At 39.6% G+C, this 25,343-nt stretch overlaps 1 protein-coding gene across 1 annotated transcript in view; it reads left to right on the top strand.

Annotated features, from left to right (window-relative positions):
- Window positions 1-25,343, top strand: part of WDFY4 (WDFY family member 4) — a 139,689-nt gene that overhangs the window by 10,333 nt on the left and 104,013 nt on the right. Inside the window, exons 6-18 of the mRNA XM_086467410.1 lie at window positions 688-877; window positions 3,001-3,161; window positions 3,497-3,949; window positions 5,545-5,649; window positions 6,521-6,711; window positions 9,300-9,910; window positions 13,793-13,886; window positions 20,040-20,254; window positions 21,094-21,206; window positions 22,161-22,368; window positions 22,639-22,715; window positions 23,426-23,644; window positions 24,684-24,868. Of these exons, the coding sequence (XP_086323536.1) occupies window positions 688-877; window positions 3,001-3,161; window positions 3,497-3,949; window positions 5,545-5,649; window positions 6,521-6,711; window positions 9,300-9,910; window positions 13,793-13,886; window positions 20,040-20,254; window positions 21,094-21,206; window positions 22,161-22,368; window positions 22,639-22,715; window positions 23,426-23,644; window positions 24,684-24,868 (2,822 nt within the window). The remainder of the gene's footprint in view (window positions 1-687; window positions 878-3,000; window positions 3,162-3,496; window positions 3,950-5,544; window positions 5,650-6,520; window positions 6,712-9,299; window positions 9,911-13,792; window positions 13,887-20,039; window positions 20,255-21,093; window positions 21,207-22,160; window positions 22,369-22,638; window positions 22,716-23,425; window positions 23,645-24,683; window positions 24,869-25,343) is intronic.

Below are 25,343 nucleotides of genomic sequence, written 5' to 3'. Positions count from 1 at the left end.
GGCTATGAATCTCAATTTCTTAGAATGAAAAAAAATAGTTTTATAATCCACATTTCACTGTTATTATTCCTTGTCATGGAATAACTGCATATAGTTGGGGTTTTTTTAATAAAAATTCGGCTTCCTGGGTGAGATTGAAAGACTGATTAACAATAATTTTAAGAGTACTGAACTATTTAGACATTTTAAAGCAGTCCTGGAAGGACTGACCGTCAGATTAGACAAGGAAACTAAGCTTTATTGCTCAGAGCAAGATGTGTATACCCTATTACATATGCCTTATTGAGCAAAGAATAAATCTGTGAACTCTGCACAGAATGTGTGATTGACTTGGTGTGAGACAATTAAATGTATCAGCCTCTGCTTACTGTGTACTCAGATAGCTGGATTTGTTGTATATGAATTTTGGTGAGTGGGTGAGTTGGAAGTTTATACTCCTGAGACTGAATCAGCTTCTAGTGGCTAAGGAAAGAAATGCATGCATAATTTAAAACCAGAAATGTTCTTCATGTAGCCTCTGAAATGAGTATAATGTTCAAATACCCTCTTGTCTTTTCTTTCTAGAAAAAGTATTAACTGACTCCTATTTTACTGGGAAATAACTTTTCAAACTTGCTCTGTTTTTGTTAGTAACTTGTTTGACTGTCAGTTCTTAAATACCTGCTATATATTTTCCCCCCCCCACAGCTATGGACTGCATTAAAATAGCGGTTCAGAATCTGTTTAAACTGGCTGATACTCTGCCTGCTTGTGATGTGTGTGAAGCTGCTAGTATTGTCTTGTGTTTTGTGAAAGATTCTTATCCCATATCATCAGCTTTATTAACCGAGTTTGAAAATAATGATGGCTACCAACTCCTGCTAAAAATTTTACTCAGGTAAGTAGAGAGGGTTTTGGTGGGCTTCTAGAGGATGGTAAAAACCTCATTTTCAGAACACATGATGGTCTGTCATGTAGGGTAATCCTATGTGGATTGAAAGCCGGTAATAAAGACCCTGATATTAGGTCTTTCATTGCTGTTTTAGGAAGGTAAGCAGTTACATAACTTCTACTGAAAAAAATAAAAGAAATTAATGTAGGAGAAGTTAGTCTAGATGCAGTGCGTGTACCTTTTCTTTACTTTTCTTCTGAACCTAGAAGTTAGGTGGGATAGGGACTTAATGAACACAAAACAAAGGTTCTTCATGTGGGTAAGAGACATTTGTCTCAGTTGAGGTGAACTCTTGATCCAGGAATGCAGTGAGCTAGGGAGGGAAACCTGATCTCCTAGCTGTGCAGAAAATAAACCAACCAACCAAAGCAACCCACACAAATTTATATCTGAAACGATGGCATTCTTCAGAACTGAGCTAAATATGCACATATCAGGACAAATAGCCACTAGTTATCCTAATCAAAAGTGCGAAGTAGAATCTTTTATACTCCTTGTTTCCTTGCATTGTCTAACCAGGCTCTGAGTTTGCTACGTCAAAACAGTACATTATACCACTTCCCCAGATGCACTTAGGAGCTTGATTCTAGTTTTCTTTAATATCATATGAAAAGAGCATTTCCAGATCTTCTCAATCTATTGTTGTTTCCATTCTGACTTTGCCTTTTCTTATACTTCTCGAACATTTGCTAGAAATTTGGTCCCTGACCGGTATGTTAGACTGGGAAGGTGGGGGTAGGGGGGTGTTTGTGATTTGGATCTAGAGGATTGTAATTTGAATCATGAATCCAAAGGTGAGTATGATTTCTGATGATTTTTGGATGGCAAAAAATTATTAACCTACAATTGGAAAAAGTTTTTTGTCTTTTTCTGGTAGTGTTTTCTGTAGTTACCATAGATTGTCTAGCTTTCTCTTATAAATAAGATGTGCTGAGATGTATATTTCAGATGAAAATCTACCCATATAAGGGCAGAAACACCTGATCTTTATTAGTAAGGGCTATGACTCCCCCTCCATCTTTTTTGACTGATGTAACTAGGCTGGAGAGACAAAAATAGCATACAGGGGATCAGGGCTTCCGATTAGTCTCCCTTCCCAGCACACACTGGCTGAAAGGGATAGACTGAGAGCTTCTTTCCTAAATGTTTTGTGTGACCAGGCTTTGTCTTTGTTTCCAATTTCTTTTTCAGGTAAAAGAATCTTGCTGATTGCATTCTTCCCTGCCAAAATGGATACTAGCATTTGCCCTGCCCTGCCCCCCCTTTTTTTTTTGTTTAGGTTAAAACAGAATGTATTTCTCTTGATTTCTTCTGAGTTTTTCCTAACTTCCAGTATCAGTCTATTGCTCTGCCACCAACCCATGCCCAGATGCTTCACTTTTCCTTAAGAATTGATCCCTCTAAGTAGTACAGAATAGGATGACATGATAAGCAGCTGTCTGCCCTTTGACAGACTCTCAGTTTAGTCTAAACTATGGCAAATCTGGGGTCACAGTTCAAACTGTTTCCGTATGTAGGAGAGACGTGCCATCTTCATATCTGTTTCACAAACCTCAGGTGATACAATATTTTTGCCTTCCTAAGGGCTGAGATTTTTATTATCTCAGTAAGCAAGTCCCTTACCTTGCCAACAATATGCCTACCTTTTAATGTGAAGTGTGTTTTAATTTTTTGATTTCTCACAAAATTGTAACTTTTACTTCCAAAAACAGGCATTCTTTTGGAGAGAATTACTGAGAATTACCTTTTTTTTTGTAAAGTACTTGTAACTGGACTAAATTCCAAATTTTATTTTCATTTTCTTCAGAAGGCTCTTAGAGTATCACTTGAGTTTTGTTCTTCAGTTTGTAAGTTTTGTTCTGATTCAGAATGTGCCATCATGGTGTGGAGTTACTGTTTGTAATATGGCTAAACAAGTCACAGAAATAAGACAAAAAGACAATAAAATAGACTGGGAAGGAGCAGGGAGTCAAATGGGTAGCTCCTGTGTGCTCAATACCTGGTGATATATCCAAAATGTTTGTATTACTAAGGCATGAACATATGACTGTCCCAAGTTTTGTTCCTAGATGTGATGGGTTGCAGCAAAATGAAGGAGACATCTATCTGGATGAGATCTTGGACATGCTGATTTGCCTTACAACCTGTGGAAAAACTGAACTGAAAGTTTCTGGCAATATTGTACATCCGCAATTACCGCACTTCGATTTTGAACAGACACGGTCTTCTGGTACAGTATATATATATGTGTGTCTATGTAGGCAGGTCATAGAAAAATGAAGCTCTAATCATTACATGTCTTAAGATGGAGGAAGGAGTATGAGATGGCATCTTCTGATATATGTTCTTGACACTGCAGGAGCCTGAATGCTACATATGTTGCATTGAACAGATTGTGTCAGCTATAGGATCTCATCCAGGGTTGAGAACATGCCTCCCAACCGTATCCCTCATGTCTGTGACTCTTATTTCCACTCTCAGACACGATTTAACATTACAGTTATGGTGCCTGCAGTCTTAAATCGCATTGATGTAAAAATGGTCTCGGCTGGTTTTATTCCACAGGTATGACAGTGAAAAACCTTCAGGCTTTTCAGGTGTTGCAGTCCATTTTCCAGAAGAGTAATGATCAGCACCTGTGTGGAAGAATCTTGACAGCAATTGGTACCATATGGGCCTGGGACACAGTGAACTTCTTTCTTCTGGAATGGACACTACAACCTATAAACCAGTTTACTGACATAATCCATTTCAAACCACACCCAGTCCAAGTCCAGTTCTTCAGACTGGTGGAGTCCATAGTGCTAGACCTGTCCTATGTCCCCCATGAAATTTTGAAGAAGGTTCAGTATTTGATAAAGGAAAACGTAGTGCCATTCTGCACCTTAACAGCTCTCCGGTGCCTTCTCAGCATGACCAAGAAGGACCTGTTATTCAGCGATATATTCCGTGACTCTGGGCTCTTGGGCCTACTGCTGGCACTTTTGAGGAAGCAAGCCAAGATCCTGAGGAAGTCAGGTACAATTACTGTCATTCACAATGACTGTTGAAGTAGGGAGATCAATAGGAATGAATGAATCTCTTTCTACAGTCAATTTATAAATTTTGTATAGTGAGTAGCTAGATTTTGTCTGCAAGACAATTGGCCTAAATTTGTGATATACTAAGCTGAGTCCTCTCTGAAATCTTAGCTGCTTATCATTTTATTCACTAGCCTAAACAGTTCTGGACTATTCTTCACCAGTGTATAATGAATTATTCTGAGGGCTACCATTGAGCCTGCATTTTTAAACAAGGACTCAGTTTGGGGTTCTCTAGGATGCCAGCTTGAGAGCAGAGGAACAAAGTTTTTCACAGTGCTTAGTTCCTCTGAAAACAACACTTAATCCTGAGGACTGATGACAAAAAGGAGTTTCTTGAATTTTGGTGATATATTACCCACAATTACTATCACTCATTGTCATGTGATGTAGTTATCTCCTCTTATAAAAACAGGAAGGTAATAGTCCTGGTGTGGTAACTGTGGTAAGCTGACTTAGGGGACAGACTCATATATTTAAATGTTTATAACTGCTATTTTAAAGTAAGAAAAATGTATGATAACATTTTCTGTACTGTATGAATTGGGAAATGTCTTTAAATTTCAGTGCAATAGTTGTTTAGTAAAGGAGGAGTGACCCAAACTACTATGTATAACTTCTGATGCAGGAAGCACAACTGAATTATGTATAAACATTTATTCCAAGCAACAGAAGGAATATGAATTGCAAGACAAGTTCCAGAGCGTAGACATTACCTACAAGAATACTTGATTTGCACTCTGTATCAGAGAACTAAAGTTTTGTACAAAAGTACTTAGATAAGGGTTGTCAAGGTAAATACTAAGGTTCTTGAAAACTTACCTTCTGGTTACGAGGTGGTGCATAGGGACTTTCTTCTGTCTTTGCATTAATTTCACTGCTTTAGATCACTTGTTGATCTAAATTTTATAGAATGAGTGATTAAATGGCTATGTAATTTGTAAATTTAGACACACAGATAAGAGGGACAGTGGGAAAACACTGTGTGAAGTGATGACTGCTTCCCTCTTTTGGTTTCCAGAAATTTAACCTGTAAACTTCAAGGCTTTTAGATCTAAAAATAACCTACTTTACACTGTCTGATCCTGGAAATATTTGACTTTGAACATAGAGGGTTTTCTGCTCTTCACTTTTAGTTTAGGTATCCAAGTACTCCTTGTTGCTATAATATTTTACCACTTCATAGCTCATACTCTGTAATGTTCTTTTATTTGTGTGTGTTCCTACCAGGTAGGTTGTCACTAAACAGGTAACACCATTATTACCAGCCTTGCCTATAGTTGTTCAGGAGATCTGGGCTGCAGAGCATAGAATCAGATCTGTGTTTCCCAGTCCCAGCCTAGACCCTGATGACTAGACAATGCCCTGTCTGTATTTTGTTGCTCATTTTAGGGTTCAAGTAGCCTGTAAGTAATATTTAAGAGAAAACTAGAATTTGTTGGAGAACTGTTTTTCCTGTTTGGTTTAATATGTTTTAGCTACAGTTAACCATGTCTTGTATAAATTGTATTATGACTTTTAATATACTGACAGCTGGAACCCATCTGCCTGGTCTGGAAGAAAGCACTGAGAAGGAATTAAATGCTGTGATGCTGAAGATGGTGGCTGCCCTTACAGTGAAGTCTGTGAGGAACACTGGTAAGAAATGACATATGACTGCACCGTCTTTGTGATATTTGGTGGTAAGTGGCCATGGTCCCACTTACGGAAGATCAACAAATTTTCTGACTTCTGTGTTTCAGTGAGAAGTGGAGGACAAAAGATAGAAGTGTAGGGATAAGTGTTATACCAGGAAGAAATGTGGCAAATATATTCTTGTCCTGCATAACAAGCCTTATCCCAGTAGTCACTCTGCTTCCCTTACCCATGTGGATACTCCTGAAGTATTTACATAGAAAACAAAACTTAACCTTGTGAAAAACAAGACTGTGAATTCTGTGCATTGTTTGTTCATCCAGATTTTCCTCCATGGTATCTATTATTTGAAATCTTGACGGGATCAGACTCATGCTGAGTAACACTTGTGCATTTAGTATTGGCATACCAGAGAGGTGTATGTGTAGGGAATCTTGTGGAACATAATAATACAGAAGTGAACTCTTTTGAATACTGGAATCCACTCACTTAATTCACTCTTGATTCCTAGAATCATCATGTTTGCAGCATCTTGCGCAGTGCAAATGTATTGTCACAAGCTATCAAACAGTCCCCTTCATAAACTAAAGAGATGTTTAAGCTGAAAACTAATAAGGCCTCTTTTCCTTTTCATTCATTATTGTATTGGGAAGCTGTCATTTCTGGTGGTTAGAAACCATGGTCATCCAGTCACTTTATCCCTAGTTGTTCTTGTGCCATTCAGTTTGTGTCATCTTTAGCTTAACCAGCTCTTCTTGCCTCTCCTGCTGTATTTGTAGAAATGTGGCACTTCACACCAGTACTGAAAATCTGCCTGTGAAACCTACAAGTAAAGGACAGTTTAAGTAACAAATGATACCGTATTTGTTCCCAGTTGTTCTGAAGGACTATGGCATGGTGCCATATATCAAGATATTTTTGGATGATGAGTGCTACAGGAGTGCTACTCTCAGCATCTTGGAGCAGCTGTCAGTCATCAACTATGAAGAATATATGAGCATTATTATTGGGGCCCTCTGTTCGTCTACTCAAGGGGAACTGCATCTGAAACTAGATCTGCTGAAGGTAATTAATGTTGCTTCCTGCTTCTTCGTTGTTTTCTTGGAAACTGCTTGTCTTATGGCAAATTGCTCGTAATCTCACCCCTAGCACTGTGTTTTTTCCAAGAAGGTAAGTGCAGAGGAAAGAAAAGCTGCGGGCCAGTTTTCTATTTTGGTAAATTGGGCGCTTTGATTTTTAGCAATGTGTGTGTGGTCAACAGCTTCATTCAGTATCAGATTGTGAAATCTTTTGAATACTTAAATAGTAATGAAGGCTGGAGAAATGAAAATGGCAAAGGACACAGTTTTATGAGCAGTTCTACGTAACACAACAGAGAAAGGAGAAACAAATGTGAATGAAAGTGGAGGAGATGTGGAAGGAGGATGTGAGAAGAGGTAAAGGAGTAAGATTGGAAGGTGCAGGGTAGGCATGAGATGAACAAGTTGATTCTGATGAATTTCCAAGGTTGAAACTTTGCTCTCCTTAATTTTGTGATCTCTTGCATACACATGTGTCATGGAAAGAGAGATGTGAGATGATGGAAAGGAGGAAGGTTTGGAGGAAGAAACTGGAACTATTCATAGCCCCTATTGTCTTTATAAAGAGTCTGATCCATAAGCAATGAAGCAGGGGAAAGAATCAGTGTACTTTATTTTGGTTTATCTCATAGGCATCAAATTGAAAAGCAGCAGTGTTGTAAGCACTGATTTAAAGTTTCATTTTACCTTCTCTACTAAGTGTGAACTGAATTCACCTTTCAGTGCAATATAGCAGCTGCTGCTGTCATTAAAGAACCGTGTTACTTGAAAAAACCCAAAAATATGACAAAGTTTATAGCTTTAATTTGAAAGAGTAAACTTTAACAATATTTGTGGAAAAGTAGAATACAGTGTCCAAACTAATATGAAAATAAATGCAGCTTCAGTGTCTAATTTTGACAAATGGTAACTGTATTAAAGCATAATGTAAGCAAATGAATTTAATATCTACATCCATTGGGACTGTGATTGTGTTACACACAGATTCAGATTGATTTGCTAATACATATTTAACTGTTAAAGCCTGAGCCCAAATGCCATTAGCACTGCTGTATTCCAGCATGGCACGTGGAGAATTATAAGGAATAACATATAATGGGATGTGAAATAAATTCTGTTAACATTAACTGAGTTAGGGGATTTCCAGCAGACACCAGTTTTATAGATTCAAGACAGAAGAATACTAACTCATAGACGATTAAATTCTAACTGAGTTAGAGCTGGAGGAAATGTGGTTACTGTTGACCTTCTCTGAAATGTGTTAAAGCCATCCTGCTAACTTCAACTCTGAGTTATTAAATCTACTCCCTGTTCAGAAGTCTCTGCCTGGTTTGATACATTATCATACAAAATTGAATGACAGTAATAGTTCCCTCTCCCCTCCAGTTCTGGCAACCCTTTCTCACAGTCCTAGATCCTGTTACAGGAAGATATATGGTCCTCTTCAGCAGGTTGTGAAGTGAACCTCTTTCATTGGATGTCTGTTGGGAAACTTTATATGTAAAATTAGCTCTTTCCAATGTGAAAAGGTACAGCCTCAAATTTCAAAGGTCCCTGATGCCTGAAAGAGCATCGTATTTACAAAATTAATTGTGCAACATTCTAAAAACCTGGGATAGATTACATTCAAACACAGTAGACTGTTTCCTTGCAAGCTCTTTTTTTCTCACTGATTTTACTTCCACAACAACTCTTAATAACTTTTCTAGATTTGTTTTAAAATGGCAAGCCCATAGCACTCAAAATTTACAGGTGATATAGACTGGTGTTTATGCATGCGTAATATTGTCAAGTGACTTACTCACTTATAACCTGCTTTAAGCCTGTTGAAGTTAGAGAAAATCTGATGACTTAATTATCTTGGGATCTGACTCTTTTTTTTTTTTTTTTTTCCTCGAAAGTGATGTGCAGACTTTGAAAATACCTCTGCTGAGAAAGGGAATTATTATTGCCTTTCTTAACGAGGAGAGCCTGCTACTTGCAGTATTCTTTGGGCCATGCTATATCACCGCTGTTTTGGAAAGGGTCTGCTCTGTCATATGAGCAAAAGTCTAGTGTGCCTCCTCATGTGTACTCAGGGCTGTAGGAAAACATACCTACAGAGAGCTTCACCACCTTCTCAGGTTCTATATGAGGTTATTTTCAATTGAACCTCTGCTTTCATTTATTTAAGGCAGATTCATTCAAAGGCAGATTTCTTGAGACAGTCTGAGAAGACTGACAAAAAATGGCCAAAGGTCTGAAACTACCTCTGGCCAAACTGACTAGGGTCTGTCATGTGGGAAATTTGATTTCTTTGCTTATTCCTGTCAGCACTATTCTTTACCTGTCAGGCTGATTCCATGGGCTGCTCCTGAGGGTGCATTCAAGTATCAGTTGTTTGACTCATTTGATATATGGCAGAAAAGGAGAAAAGTTGTGCAGTGGTGACATTTGACCAACTTTTTTTTTTCTTCAGTGTGAAATTTCAGTGAAAGAATTTTGATACAAACTTGGAATTTTAAAATATTCTAAAGCTTCTTTGTCCCTTGGTTTAAGTGCTTCTTTTGTTTCCCTTCTTCCCAATGTTTATAGTCACTGCTGAGGATACTGCAGAGTCCTAAGAGCCATTCAGCTTTCAGAACCTGCAGTGGATTCAATGGACTCCTGTCTCTTCTCTCAGACATGGAAGGTGCATTGCAGGACCCTGCATCTGGGCTGTGGACAGCAGTTGGACAGAATCACATATTGGAGCTTGTTTTCTACACACTTCAGGGGATAACAGCAGCCCTGCACCTGGACCCTGTCAACAGCAACTTCTTCCAGAGAAACAGTCTCTTTGAAAAGTTGGCAGAGGATCTTGGGTCACTTGGATGTTTCTGGACACAAGGGGGATGGCAAATCCCTCTGAGACTTGAGAAAACAAGGACATTTGCAGAATTCTTGGATGCAGCTTTCTGCTCTTCTGAACCTTTCCCAATGTGGCTAAAGAACTGCATATGGATTCTGAATTTTCTTGATCACATGGTCAAAGGAACCCTCCATCTGGAGAACTACTTCAAGGAAAGCAAGCCAGAGATGGGAGAGGCATCAAGAAATGATCAGGAGGGACCCCAGGCTCAAGAAGAACATCTTGTTGCTTTAAAAAGACCAGGCAACAAATCACCTGCCTGTGTCTCTAGGCTATGGGGAAACCCTGAAGAGAAGTAAGTCTTATACTTACAGTAAGACTGGTCTCTGCATTTTATATAGTAGTAAACTGAGGTAAGGTGTGACATAACCTGCCTAGAAAACGTCACAGTCCCAAATCCCAGGCCTCCAGACAGCAGAAATTACCTCTTTTTGAAACGTAATTAATGGTAAACATTGAGACATAAGTGTTTGCTGTGGAGTTTGTGCTGAAGGTTCTGATAGCTGCAATGTGGGAGCAGGAATGGGCTCTAAGGAAAGGGTTGCTGGGACTTGAAGTTTGCATTTAGTCTCTGCTTGAATTTTGACTTTTTCAATTATGTGTAGAGCTCTTTCCAGTCACCTGATACATTAAAAAAATAAAAACTATTTTAAGTTATCTTAAATGCTTCCCTATGCATGTGCGTCTAGGCACATGTGTACAGACACACAGAGTCTCACTCATTTACTCATACAGCTGAAATAGAGAAAATGGGAAAAGGAATAGTAATGTGCTTGCCTCATATAATGAACAATTATATCAAAATATATGTCCTTTTCAGGAAGGAAAGACTACACCAGAAATCAACATTGGTGTCAACTGTGAATGAATTCTGAATAACTTCCATTTCATAATGTGTGAGGTCTTCTGCCCTTTCATGTGTCTGTAGCTATATGTTGGATCTCTCAGTCTTTTTCTCAAATCTTTCTGGTTGGAGTCATACTTTAAAAAGTTGAAGTTTATAGCTGCGAGATTCCTTCAGCCCTTATTGTAGATTATCCCATGGTCATCTTCCAGGTTTAAAGACCAAGTCATTAGGTCTGCTGCTCCTAGTGGCAGTCACTGAAGTCAGCAGAACTTTTGTTCCCTGAGTACTGAGGCAGGCTGAGTAAATATTTCTGGTCATATTTGTACTTGTCTGAAGCAACCAGAAAAACCTGCAGTAGATTTCTTTGCTTCTTGTGCAACTGATTTTAAAATAGTCATGGAGATGTTTGCTCCCTGTCACCACTCTTCGAATTACACTGGAAGCTTCTGGTTAGATACTCAGTGCTGGGGAGACAATTTGGTGGCTCAGGAGGAATGAATACTCTTTTCAAAGCAGATCTTCCTGGCCCCATTTGGAGGAACGTGTGTCAATGTGTGGAGTGTAGGGATGGTGGTGGTTGTGAGAAGTCCATACCCTGTAGCTTAAGTGTGTGTAAGGAGAAAGGTAAGGAAGAAAGAGTAGATCAGTTGCAGTTCTATGAGGGATATGGCTTTCTTCTGCTTGTGTTTCTCGAGTTACTACATCCGAAACATAAAGCAAGGCTTCCTGGGTCCTTGTTTTGTCTGAGCTGTGAGGCTATGCAGTAAGTGAATGAATACCATTTGTGGAGACATTAATCATGTAAATTAGGGTCTGTTCAGTTCACAGTGTCTGGTTTGGGACAGTTTGGCCTTGGTTGTGGGATATGAAGGCACAAAAGGAAGCCAGATTTGCTAGAGGTGGCTGGAGAGTGTCCAGGGCAAGTGTATGCAAACACAGCAGAGGAACATGTTCTGGCAAGCTCTTAATCTTCAGGACACACAGACTGTATCCTTTTCCAGCAGTAAATTTTTGCGGGGGGAAAAAAAAGTCAAGTTCCCATAGTTCTGCAAGCCTGTGGTTCCCCTGGTGCAGCTTCCTCTTAGCTGTATACCACACTCACACTTCCTCCGGAACAAGGCTTTAGCCTGGGGCTATTCAGCTTAAAAGGAGGAACTTAATTGCAGTCAGCTTAGGTGGCCTGTGATGCCCTGTCCTGCAACATATATTTAACATCCATGAAGAGGGGGAAAGGAGGTGATCCTATGGGAGCCTGTGACTGAGACACAGGAAAACCAGCATTTTAACTGGACAATATTCTAGCCCCTTACACTGTCCTGTGGTCAATGCTGCTGCAAGTTGCTGGGCCACAGGGGAACTGACCCTTTCTTTCCTATCTGAAAAATCAGCGCCCTGTGTTCCTGCTCCTGCATTAAGGTTTGAAACCGCTTCTGTGACAGATGGGGTCTCTGTTTTGCCTTTTGCCCCTGGTGATTAGAGATAGCTTGCTGCAAGCTGTGTTAATTGAGGCTGATCTCTCTTTGGGAGGAAGCCTGTCTTCGTGCCCACCCTAGTAGAATGGCTGCTGCAGCTGCTGTTACCACAGACTCACTAATGTGCTAATGCCTCTTCAGCTTCTTTGTGGAATCTCATTTTGTCCCAAAACCCTCTTATTTGTCTTATTTTTAAGTAGCAGCCAGTGCAGAGCAGATTTGGGATTCACACCATAATACTGGTGGGGTAGATAGAGTGGAATCATGGAGCTGACTGGATAGCCCGGAGGCAGGAGTGCAAGAGATGGGATATTTGCAGGAGTAAGGAGTTGGTACATAGAGACAGCTTTTGTACTAAGACAAGCCAGAGAATGAGGGCCTCTTGGAAAACCACGGAGAAGGCTGGAGATGTATTTTTACAGTGCTAGAGATGGAAGTTTGACTTGAATAGAAAGTTTGGGAAGTCAGTCCTTGAATAAAGTGGCTTAGGCTAAAAATGAACTTGCTCTGGGGAACACAGCTGCAGTAGGAAAACACATTGAAATTTCAATCCTATTGATTCTAGTGAGCCTGGATTTCTCTTTAAAGGTGGTTAGAGGTTTTTTATGGGAGATGAGAGGAGAGTATGTTTTCAGTTTGTATTTTTTCCTTGTTTGACATGTAAAAACTCACCCACGTTCATATCAAGTACAGGTGTATGTGTCCACACTGGAGCCACTGCTGCAGTAAGTATTTATACCAGATCTGATTTTGATTCATTACACAGAAAACATTGCAAATAAGCAATTTCTTTGAAAGTATCTTTCTTGAGGGTGCAGTAAGAATTATTTGTCACTGTGTGGCAGTGTGCTACACATTACTCCCTGCTCTGATGTATCAGTTGAGTCTTTTTGGAAGTTGCTAACATGGTGGTTACAGCCTTTTTACCCTGCTTTAGGTCCTTTGTAAAAGCTTTTTTAATGCTCACTCTTTTACTTGTACCCTTTGATTTATACAGTCCATAAAGAATATTGTGCTTTATTTTTTCAGTCTAATCTAATAAACTTAGATGTTGCCTTTGCTTTTCTCATGGGATCTATTTGGGACAGAGGTTTCTGACAGGACATATCACGACTGGTTCAGAGGTGTACCCAGAAATGCTGATGATACTCTGAACATGATGACCCTGCAGTGCCTAACCTAGCGTTGCTGCTGTGCTGTAGATTCATCTTTGAGATATATCTGATCTCTAGCCTACATTATGACAAAAGCAGATCTTCTCTGTGGTAACTCTGATGCCTCAGTTCCTTTCTGTGCCTGAATGTACAAAGGTGACAAGTGTCAAAAATGAAAACTGAGGGGGAAGCACAGATATTTATCTCTCTCTTAGTAGTTTAGGCAGATTCTGGTGTTGGAAAGGAAGGGTGACATACTGATTTCATCAAGACTGTCTCATCTTTGCTTGTTGCTATTATGGTTTGAAAGTGCTGAAATTACTGTCTGACCGAAGTTACGAGCTATTTGAAAATAGAAAATACAACACTAGTTCTGGGCTCGTGTGTCAGAGGGATCCATCTGGTTTCCTGTTCTCTGTATTGCAAGTACCTTCAAAGGCAGTTTGTTTAAAATGGCTGCTGCACATCTCTGAACGTGCAAGTCCCTGAGATGTGAGCTCATGAGCAGGTTATGTCCTGTCTTTATTACTCTAAGGATGCTTCCAGCTGTTCCTGGTCAACTGTATTGTTTCTTAGTTTCAAATGCTGACCCTGGTCACTGCTAGGAGGATTTAATGCTGTACTCTGCTGGAACATTGTTGGACCCTCTTTGCTGTTGTTAACGATAATTATGATAGTAAGTCTTATGTGTCTTTTTCTTGCAGGTGGGAAATGGGAGACTGTGCCATTGTACATCCAGGTGCTGTCTGTGTTATGGTGAGGTTGCTGCCAAAGCTGTACAAAGAGGGACACTCTCAGGTGAGTCTGAACATATCAAAGTGCCATCTAAACAGTGTCTGCAACTTTTCTGTACCTTCATTTCCAAGATTTGCTTACTCTTTGCAGATGTGGAAGTACTAAAATTTACCTAGAACACTGTCAGGAGGAACAGCACAAATTCCCTGAGTCAAGAGATAAGAACAACAACAAAGGTTCTTGGCTATCAGTTTGACTAAGTGTTTCTATACCTGTCTGATGCAGTGCATGGGTCTTAGTCCCAGAATACTTACTGCAAATGCGCAAGTGTAGAAGTCCCTAGTCCCTCGAAAATTGTTTACTATGTTGCTAATGGACCCAGCAACAGCAACAGTCTGGCTCTTTAGGCCTAACAGTTAATAAACTTTCAATGCAGCTTAGAATCTGCTTTGCTTTGTCAAACCTTCTATACACACACCCACTCCGAACAAGCATATTGCCTATATTGTATCTGCTAACTGGTCTAAAATACTTGAATACAGTTAAAGTACATATGGAGGGATTGAAATAAAACCAGATTGTTCGTCCAGAGCTACAGAAGATAAGAGTGCAATTAACTACTGGCACATCTCAAGTCTGGGTAGCGGAACCAAGTTATTAGCTAGTGAAAATTTGTTAATTGCAGTAATTAATTTCTGAAAAATGAGTAAAATGGTTAATTGGATGAGAGAGAGTGTCATCAAGAAACTATCAGAGTTGGCTCTAGGGCTGAGCTCTGAGAGTGAAAGCCTCTCAGACACTCAGTAGATGGCAGTGTGCTTAAAAATATGAAGGACTAGAACAAAATTTGCAGCAATTTCAGTTATGTATTTAAGTGCATTCATCTTTTTTTTCCTTTTTCACTCCTTTTTTTCTTAGTCAAAAAAAGAAATTATTACTGATAATGTTTCTTTAGTATTGGTGTTGTGAAGAGGACTGCCGTAGGTAAAGTGGGATCACTGTTAGCAGGGTCCTGAGTCAGACTCTGCCTAGGAGTTAACACATCCTGAAGAGTTTTTCGTCAAATGACCCACAAAAAGACAGAGGAAAACCAGAATTTTTCTGGCTAATTCTATTTAAATATGGGTGAGAGAATGAGCAGAACCTCATGTCCCATATCTTGGCCAGTTCACTGACGGTGTCAGTTAGTGATACAAAAGGCTGGACTTTAGTATCTTTAATCATAACAAACCACTGCAACATGTGAGTCGGGCAAGATCTGATGCAAACGGTAGACCTCAATGGCTAGTGAAGGGGAACTTCTTGGTGGAAGGATAACAACTGAAGGAATTTCTCTTTGAAATTCCAGTTCCAGTACTATTCTTTCTTTTAGTGCAGCAGTATTTGACAGCTATGAGAGATGAAATAATTTCTTTGTGGATGGAGGTTTTTTACTGCAGACTTTCATTCAAAAATCTGAAGGACTTCTTGTTCTGAGTTTAAGACTAAGCCAAATAGTACATTTTTTTTTTAGGAGCAATGGCAAAGAAAAGACAGTAACTCATCTCTTTCCGCTTGTTTTAGTTTTAGGCCCAGGTGTTCAAGAGTAATCTGGAAAAATCTTCGGAATCAGTTCAGGTCATGTGCAAATCCTTTGCTTTTACAGAAATGGCAATGAGAAAGCACTGCTTTTACAGAAACATTAATGGAACTCAGTAAAATTAATGTACTTTGATTCTGACCCTCAGAGATAATATCCATTTCCTGCCAAATTTGCAGCTTCTCGGTGACGTTTGTCAGACTCAAGCAGTGATGGGCTGAAGCAATGTTGAGCCTGTCAGCACAGAAAAAACAGTAGCAGACAGTAAAACAGGTGGTCTTGCACTTCAGCCATTTCCTCTGACTGTCTAGAATGACAATTAAAAGCTGAAGAGAATAGATTTGTGGTTGTATATTACTGCCATTCCTAGGCATGATCAAAAATCGTTTGAATGTCATATGGGTATGAAAATGTGCTTAAAAGCCTTAAACCCCCCAAAAGACAGTCTTTGAGTCAGTAAACTGGAGGATGTTGCTCACATTCATGCTTAGGACTTGTACTGTTTCCCGTCAGACATATCTCATCCTTGTCTGGCATTTTGGAACTGTGGCTTTTAAGACTCAAGTGTCATGCCAGATCTTTCCCATTTGTGACGTCAGATAAGGAAGTCTCCTAGATCTGACAAGGCTGGGTAAAGGAAAGAAAAGAACTTTTGAGAAGAGAATCAAAGCATGATTCAGTCCTGTGTCATCATCCTGGCAAGCTTCTTGTGAGTACAGACCGAAAAAATCCTCACATGGTACATTATGTAAATTATCTATACTTTCGTTAAATACAGCTGGATTTATCCTCTTTATTTTTATCCATTTCTCTCCTATGATAAACTGCTATTATATTCACTGTTGTAAAACTAAAACATTGTGCATTGATAAAGGCTTCGTACCTTTTTAAAGGACCTTTATCCCTGTTTTAAATTTAGCCTGGTTGTTATCACTGTAGATGTTGAGGGTATAAGATTTTCCAAGTAATTGTACTTCTTAAAAATGTAAATTCCTTCTAAACTGAAAAGGTCTCTGACAGATACAGACAGAAGACTGTGTGACATTTGAGATTTGTCTGCCTTTAGACTCATATTACTGGTATCACTGCTCATATAACTGTCATCACAGTGAATTCCTACATTACTGCACTGCATTATCTGCCTAAGGAAATTTTTCGAGTGTTTGGCCAGAGCTCCATTCCCCTTTAGGCTGTGCAATCAAGGCTTTGGAAGAAAGGAAAGGAAAATGGACCAGATCTCTGATAGGAGGAAGGAGACTAGAAACACCCTGGTGGTGGGTCCTCCAGCCTGGGCTGGTAGCTGAAGGTCAGCTCTTTCCCCTGAGCACTTTCCTGTAGGCTTTACTCCAGTATTGTCTCCTGGGGGATTTTTCTTTGCTGAGCCTGATTACAGCACAGCTTTTTTTTAAAGAAAATACACAGCCTGTCTGCATGTTCTTTTTCAAGGTTATTTTTGGGTTTTTAGTAAGAAGTTTGTTCATTGATCAACCAGCTTCTGAAGCTTTCACTGTTTATACAGACCAAGCAATTTTCTTCCTTTGCTTCCAACACCACAGCCTGCCCTTTTATTTGTCCTGTTTCTCTTACTATTCATTTTCTCTTTAAAAAGGAGCCAGTGTCTTTAAAGTTGCACTAAAATCTTGGTAATGTACCCTGAATTGAAGAAATAGGAACTCTGCCAAGAATCCTGGCTAAGTATACCAAAGATAATTTTCTACTTTGTCTTGTTTTTTCATGCAATCATATCATTTATAAGGTGGCACACAGAGACAGCTTTGCATTCCTCTTAGATGTCTGATGAACATCATAGCACCACACAGTAGCTCAGAAAAATGAGAAGGAGACACTGCATTCAGCTCGTACTGTGGGGGGAAAAATTACTGCAAGTAAATGTAATTTGGTGAGCAAGAAGTCTGTGAGACCACCGGAATTAACAAAAGGATTCTTAACATTATAAAGAGATTTTGTGGCCTGGCTTCAAATGGTCAAGACTTGCTCATGTATTTTCTCTAGAAGGCAATAGTAGTCCTGGCTCACATGAGGAAAGCTCTGTAGCTTCTCTTACACGCAAGCTCTACCAAGGGGAAATGTGGAAAGCCTAATAGAGATGATACAGTTTACATGAGGCATTTAACTAGGCCCCTATCTAGGTTCATGTTTTTGAAAAAGTAGAAACAGTTGTTCATAATGCTTTTTCCCTGTCTACTTGCAAGGAGAGCATGAACACAAGTCTTCTATAACTTTGTAAAACCCGGTTATACATACTGTCAGCAAAGTTAAGTTTTGCTTGTTAAGGTCACTTGGTAAGACTTCATCAGCGAAATGCTGTGATAAAATGGGAACATTCTTGCAGCTGGGAACTGTGCATCAGGAATTTGAGCTGTGATAAATTTATGAATTATTTTTTTATAATGCTTTAAGGAAAAAAAAATTGGACAGATTATTTTAAGTGCCCTAAACTCTTTACAGACAATGGATTTTAAGCTGATGGATGTCTACCTTTTCTTTAGAAAGCACGATTTAAAATGCTGGGTCACTTGGAACTTTTTGAAAGTGCTACTTTTGATGCCTTGATTTCTTCATTAGTAAAACCAAATCTCTGTGGTATATTAGGAAGTTAATTCTAATTTTCTATGAAGGGCTTTTAACTTTTCAAGTGAGAGGTGCTCTGAGATTGAAAACTAAGTTTGCTTTTTGCAATTGCACAGAGGATTACTGCTGTATCATCATTAAACTTAAGGAAATTACATCCTTTTGAAGTGAACCCACACTGGCAAAGGTTCAAAGTTCTTGTTCATCTTGAACGTAGCATAATCATTTTGAAGACAAATAACGGTAAATTAAATTTAGCTACTAAGTTTTGAAACTATGGGCTCTCAGGAGCAAGAATCTGGGGACTTCTTAAACAGATTGGGTAAATTGCTGAGTGAGCTGTTGCCCCTAAGACTCTAATCTGAGTCAGAGCTGTGAGCCTAACTACAGTCTAACTGCACCTTCAATATCATGATTCATGGTACAAGTAATATGTGTTAGAAATATCAATCCATGCATATAGAAACATTCAGCCTGGTTTCCTGGCCACCATCAATATTTCCACTAAAATCTCATTTTACTGGAATTAAGATCCATGAAAAAAAGCACAGTTTATTCAAAACTAGGCAGTACTGGTATTGACAAAGCTTCTAAGCTAATGAAAACAATCAATTTTTTGTAAGCCTTCTATTAGGCTTATTTTGGTGTAAACCAGTACTTCGACTTAGTCAAGACCTGTGTCCTTCTCTGTTTTCTCAAGGTTCTATACATCTAGGTACTTTCCTGCATCCAGTCAAAAATGGAGCAAAATAGTAATTGAAAGTTCCCAAAAGTAGTAAGTGAGACTTTGATACACTGTAGCAATGAGTTCCACTGAAGAGTAGCGTAGTTGTCTGGTGGACGATTTCTATATGTAATGACATGCACAGTGAAACTTGTGTCACTAGGAATGAACAGTTGTTCAGAGAGAAGACAATGTTATCCAAAGAACTTGCCCTTCAGATTTCAAAAATAGTAGTTGAGTTCACAAAAACAGTACCTATGCTGATTGGATGTGCTAGTGTTATTGTCTAAATGTTGCAAGTGGGGTTTTTGGTTGCTGAACACTTCGGGGGGGGGGGGGGGGGGGGCGGGAAATTTGCTTGTTGGCTTTGAAATTGTCCTGTACTGGTTTTGTTTGGTCTGGATTCAAAAAACTGAATTCCTCTTTACACTTAATAAACTAGCTTATTCTGAATCCAGTGAAGTTTCTTCTCATTCATGTTATAAAATCAAATCCCAAAGTCCTAATCTGTGTGTCTGCCACTGTTGTTGTCCTTTTCTTTGAAGATTTGCGTAGGTATTTCCTAGAATAGTGTGTGAGCCAAAGAGCTCTTGGGGGTAGGGAACACTACATCTTTGTAAAGTTTGTGTTTAAATTTATGAGGCACAGTTACTTTTCTGTGAAATCTAGGTAGGTCAATGGAGTAGGCTCCATTCCTATTTGGGAACAAATTGCTCTAAAGACAATTTATGAGAACAGAGATACTTCTTTAGGACCATTAAGAAGCAATAACGAAGTAAAGCTTCAATTCAGCCAAACATGTAGAGAAGTGTTTAAAATCAAGCAAGTATCTAATGATATTGCTGGATACAGTTTTGTTTAAGAACAGTGCTTTTAGAACAAAGAGTAGATCATGTCAGTAATCAGTAGATCATGATTCTCTACGTGCTTAATGTTAAATATATTCTGAGTTACTGTGTTGGTCTTGGAGCTTACACCTAGTAACCTGCCCTTGGTGGTGGTCCCTTATTTTAAATGACAGCCAACTGCTCTCTTCCTTCACTACCATAGTGTTGTGGCAGAAAAGCCCAACTGTGGACGGCCAAGCAGCTGCTCAGATGGATATATGCACACTGTTCAAGTGCAGAGCTTTATAGAACAGCCATGCAGTTGCACTTGAGCCTCTGGCCTTAGATACTTCTTTTCCGAGCTACATTTTTACACCTGGAAACTTGATGATTTAAAAAAAAAGGATTAAAAAAAGAAAAAAAGGGGAAAAAAATCAGTTTTCATGTATAGTTTTAGTTCCAGCATACTGACTTCTGTTCTGTGTCCATTTCAGCTTTCGCAGGAAATCCAGTGTGCTGTGGTTGATCATATCCAGTCCCTGGTGAAGTCAGAGAAGAGTCGTCAGGTGATGTGTGGATCTGGCTTGCTGAGCACAATCATAACTTCCTGTCAGGCTGCCTTCCGCAATGAAAGCCATCCACTGCATCTGCCCCTCACTAGAGTTTTTGAGAAGCTTGCATCACAGGCTATTGAGCCAGATGTGTTAAGGTATCAGCTTGCATCTAATGGAACTAATTTGCTGTAGTGGTAGATACCTCATGTAGTGATCTAATTCAGCAAGCCTCAGCCTTTTGTGTCAAGTCTCAGTTAATACTACTTAGATACTGATCACAGAATATATGCTTAAATGACTTACTGAAGACTGTATGACTCTAGTGTTCTGCTTCATCAACTCTGCAGGGGTTGTAAAGCCGTTTATGAATGGTAACTAATTAAGTAATTGCAAAACTACTAGGGTTATTCTCTCCTGGTATTCATATGGAGAAGCTGTTTCCTGAAGAGTAAAATTTACTTTCTTTTAGCTTCGGCCCATGTCAACAACAGATGCAGAAATAAAAAGTGTACTCTTGTTTCTCAGTCTCTGTTGTTTCTACTTTTAGGATGTACTGTCTTTAATGCTAACAAATGCTAGCCATAAGAGTACATAATAGAGATCAGAGTGCAGATGAAGTTGGATATGTAGTGGAAGATTGGATTTCTTTTACTCAAAAAGGGACAGAATGTCTTAAAACAAAAAAAAACACACAGATTTTTTTCTGAAAAATTAGTAGTATTCAAAAGTATTGCTGAAGACAACAAACCTTTGTTTTTTTTCAAGAGGAAACCCTTGAAAGCGGAAGTGTAAAATAAAACAAGTATTTGTGATGATACAATGGAAAAAACATTCCTTCTGTTTTATTTTGGACGCCTTTAAAATTTCATATCCAATAAGAAGTTGGTTTCCAGGAAGCTGAGCTGTATTTGCATGGTTGCTATGAGTCCAAAGTGTCTGGCTTGATTGTTTTCCTTTTTTTGATTGCTTTCCTCTTTTTTTTTTTTCATATTAGGCAATTTCTTTGGTTGGGAGGTTCACCACCACTACCTTCCAGGCCCAGCACAAGCAAGACTGAGGTCCTTTCATGTCAGGGGAGTGATTCAGCTAATGCAGCTTGGAATGAAGGTAAGCACACAATGAACAGCCTGTTGCTGATATAGTGGCTGGGTTATAGATATCTCTAATGACAGGAAGCTGCTGTCCAAGACAGTCACAGTGAAGGTGGAGTATGCCTGGATGTTTTAGGCTGGGTATAGCCCAGGTTGGATGGTACTTGGCCAACACTTAGAGCTGATCTAAAGACCGGCAGAGATCAAATTACAATACATGTGCTCAAGCCAGATGCTGATATAGACTAAGACTTTGCTGGATCAGACATGGAATTGATCTGTAAAAGTACTAATCATATTCCACAAATCAAGGGGAGTGTCTCCTGGGTTTGCAGCATGTTTTCCCTGTGGTTTGTAGCTAGAAATAGAAGATGTGAATAAAGGGCACAGCTTTTTGTAATCCCTAGGATATCCTAGTAATCTGCCTTGCTTATCAGGCCACTTTCCATCTAAGTCTTTTCTCTGTTCTAACATATTTTGCAGGTGAAAGGCTACAGTTGTAGCATTTGGTGCTTGAACTGTTCTCATCCCTATGAGATTCCTGATACACCATGGTACTAATTTGGGTCTTTTGTTCTTTGTAGACATTCTTCAGATCCTCTCCCACATGTTGGTTGTAACTGTTCCATTATGTCAGAATTAAATGATCTGTGTATAAGAAAAGTGTAAGCAATGAGTTGGGAACCTTTTTTACTAGAGGTGAAGTTTGGAGCTGCCTGAAGATATGTGGGAAGAAAATATGGCTATCACTTCTGCTCATGTCTCCTGCCAGTCTTCCATTTTGTAATTCCTTCAGTGCAATATTTTTGTATATGGCTGAGGATTTCTGCAGGCACATCTGCTGAGGGTGTGTTATTTGAAGACCATGCAGCACTGTTTTTAGCAGTGATGAATTGAATATAGGCAAAGCTGGTAACTGAAGAAAGTATTGCAGACGCTGATCTGGTTGGATACTATGTTGACCTTGTAGGTTCAGAAGTGGACATGGTGGACAGTAAAGCTGATCCTCAAACAGTTGTGTCTGTCAGCAACTCTCCTTGGGTGTCTAAGGGATCTGCATTGGCACTCCAGACTGCAATGAGTCTTATCTCCATGACGTCACCTCGAAACTTCCAGCTCCGTGGCACCACTTTGTCTCCATCGTTTGTGGAGTTTGACATGTCTGTGGAAGGATACGGGTATTGCTGCTGTTGCTTTTCTCTTTAGCTGCTCTGCAGTCTCTAAGCCCCTGTTCTGGACACAGCAACTAATCACTTCTCTCTTCATCTTAGTCAATCTTTGTGCCCTATCACTGCCTTCCTTGCAGCAATGTTGCCAGTCTGTTTTGTTATTGTCCTGTTGCTGATAGCCTAGGCTCTACCTTGCTACCATGATTCTGCAATATTATGTCACTGATGACCTTCAGGGGTAATTTTACATTTCTGCTGAATAGGTGCTTGCTTTTGTAGGTGTTTATACCTCCCTACCTTGGCCACTGTCATGGGACCCAATGCAGAACAATCTCTCTCCGGAGGAATTGGCATGGGTAAGCACTTTGACTCACCTGCAGCTTCCTGAAAACACCAGCTTTTCAGCCCCACTGAAGGTGTTCAACATTTGTAAGAAATGGCACCAAATAAGCTGTGTATTTCAATACACTTCCATCTCTGTGTGTCTCAGTCCAGCTCTCAGCTGTATAACTTGGACTGCCTGCCAAAACACAGTATCAGATGCAGCTTAATGGTGTCATACATTAGCATTAACATCAGCAATACAAATGTAAAGCAGGCTGCTAAGATAACTGTCTTAACAAGTAAAAGCCACCAAATTTTAGATTCCACGGAAGGAATAGAAACTGTCACTTATCATGAAATGGGATTCTCCTATAAATCAAAATCCTTTATTGGGTGAACTGGGAAATGGCTGTACCTTTTGCTTCCTGAATTTTGTGAATTTTGAGAAAGCTTGTTTCTGGCTCAGTTCTTCCCAGTCAATGAGCTCTGTGACATGGAGATCTAGTAGTCATTTCTTATTAGTCAATTTTAGCTCATTTATATATGTGTACACACCCATATATGCAATCTCTATGATCCTGAAGATAGGCACTGAAATCTAATAGAACAGAAATTAAAACCAGCATATTCTAATGTTGGTTCTTACACCGTTTGGACTACAAATGAAGAAACAGAAAGCAGTTTGTTAATGTCTGCACAGGCAAACCAACTTCTTTATTGCCCTTTTATTTCCTGCCTACAGGCACCAGAATGTTCCCTCCCTCAAGTGGTCTGACACTTTCCTGCTGGTTTCTGGTTAGCAAGTTTGGTTTGGTGCACAACAGTCATTCGCTCCGTTTCCTGACGATTGTGAGGCACATGTCAAGAACAGAGCAAGAATTTGTTTGCTTTTCAGTAAGCTTCTTCCCACAGGACCTTTCTTTGGTCATTTCCACAGAAGAAGTGGAATTCCAGCCACTTGGTAAGGCTCTTCTCAGTCAAGCTGCAGCGCTGTCTCCTCTGATTATCTGGAATTTTTCATTAACAATTTTCCTCTTCTTATAAGTACCCAGGACATTAATGAGACTTTTTATCTCTTCAGTTTTCTTCTGGCAGCCTGTTGTAACTGTAATTCTTGGTCATATTTCAGTTTTAAGTTTAATGTAGGCATTGAGAATTATTTTGTGGCCTGCAACATATGATAGAACTTACAGATATTCTAAGGAAAACTTTTTGAATGTCAATTATATGGTTGTGTGCAGTTGTGGGGACTGGCCTTGAACCAGCTGGTCCTTGTCTGGTTTGTGGCAGTAGGCAGGTCTGGAGAATAGGACTAAGGAACTTGGGAGCGATCTAGCTTCTAATCAAACAGCTCATTTCCTCTCCTCACTTTTAGAGTGCTTTGTATCATGCCAGCTTATCAACCTTTTTTCCTTGTTGGCATTTATCCCTTTCTCCTTACTAAGTACAGTAGGTACTTCAAATATGAATGTGATTGAACATTGTGGAGGAGGTTGGGAATGGAGTGGGAATAGTAGCTGAGATTTTTTTCATGCACAGCTGACATTGTGTGAGTGCTCTGATTACCTTAGATGACATTAAAAATCCCAGCTTGCCTCTTTTCATAAAAACTACAAATTAATGTACAGTTATATCATCTCCTGAATTGCTAGGAATATTTTTCTGTGTCAGCTAACTCAGTGAATATCCTGAGGGGTTCTCCTCTTAGAGAATACTTTTGGCTTTGTCTTAGTTCAGTCTAGGTTTGCAGCATTGAGGCAACTAGTAGGTGTTATTTGGGAGTATGGCACATTGTATGCTGGAGGGATCTTGAGAGTTGTGCAAGCCTCAGGTCCTCATAATAGACCTTCAGGTTTTAAAGACATTGAACAGAATAGCACCAAAACACTCTACACCTACAGAGAGTCATGGTTTTGTATCACATTTGACAGTTGCATTCCAGAGGTAGGGGAAGGTGAGAGAGTCTTTCTGTTGACTGCCCCCTGTTTTTGCTCTTACAGATATCATGGAACCTGAGGGTGAGGTCCTAAATCCCTCCCCATTTCCAGGGCAAATCCAGTTTGGCTGTGGCAAGCTGTTGGTCACTGGCCAGTGGCATCACCTCACAGTGACAGTTGCTAAGGAAGCAAAGAAGAACTGTGTTGTGTCAGCTTATATAAATGGTCAGATGCTTGGCTCTGCAAAGGTAAAGGCCATCTGCATAGATCTTGTGCCTGACATTTGCCTTTCATTTCTTTTCATTTTCATCTCCTCATGCACATACCATTTCAGCATTAACCTGGGAGACTCAAAGCATGGTGATTTGCATATATAACATGTGCCACTCTACGCTGTGCATCAGTTGAGTCAGAAATCCATACAAACCAGGGTGTATTTGTGCTGCTTTTCAGAAGTATGTTATCAGCTTATACTGATGTTTTGAACTAGTTCCCACCTACCCCCAAAGCAAGCAGATAATGAGGGCAATTTTGAGTGGTGACACTCATCCAAGAGTTGGGGTTACCTAGTTTGCAGGTAGCCTGGGGTTATGGTGATGTAATTCAGTTGTACCCTTAGACCAAAATTTTCTGAATTGACTAGTGATTTTGAGGATCTCTGTTTACACCCAAGCTTTTCAGAAGTTGTCAGCTATAAAAAGTACATCACATTAAGGTGTGACC

Source organism: Leptosomus discolor, chromosome 6 (genome assembly GCF_034619465.1).
Source record: "Leptosomus discolor isolate bLepDis1 chromosome 6, bLepDis1.hap2, whole genome shotgun sequence".
Classification (NCBI taxonomy): domain Eukaryota; kingdom Metazoa; phylum Chordata; class Aves; order Leptosomiformes; family Leptosomidae; genus Leptosomus; species Leptosomus discolor.
The sequence above is the reverse complement of the archived record's forward strand: the minus strand, read 5'-3'. Positions and strand labels throughout refer to the sequence as shown.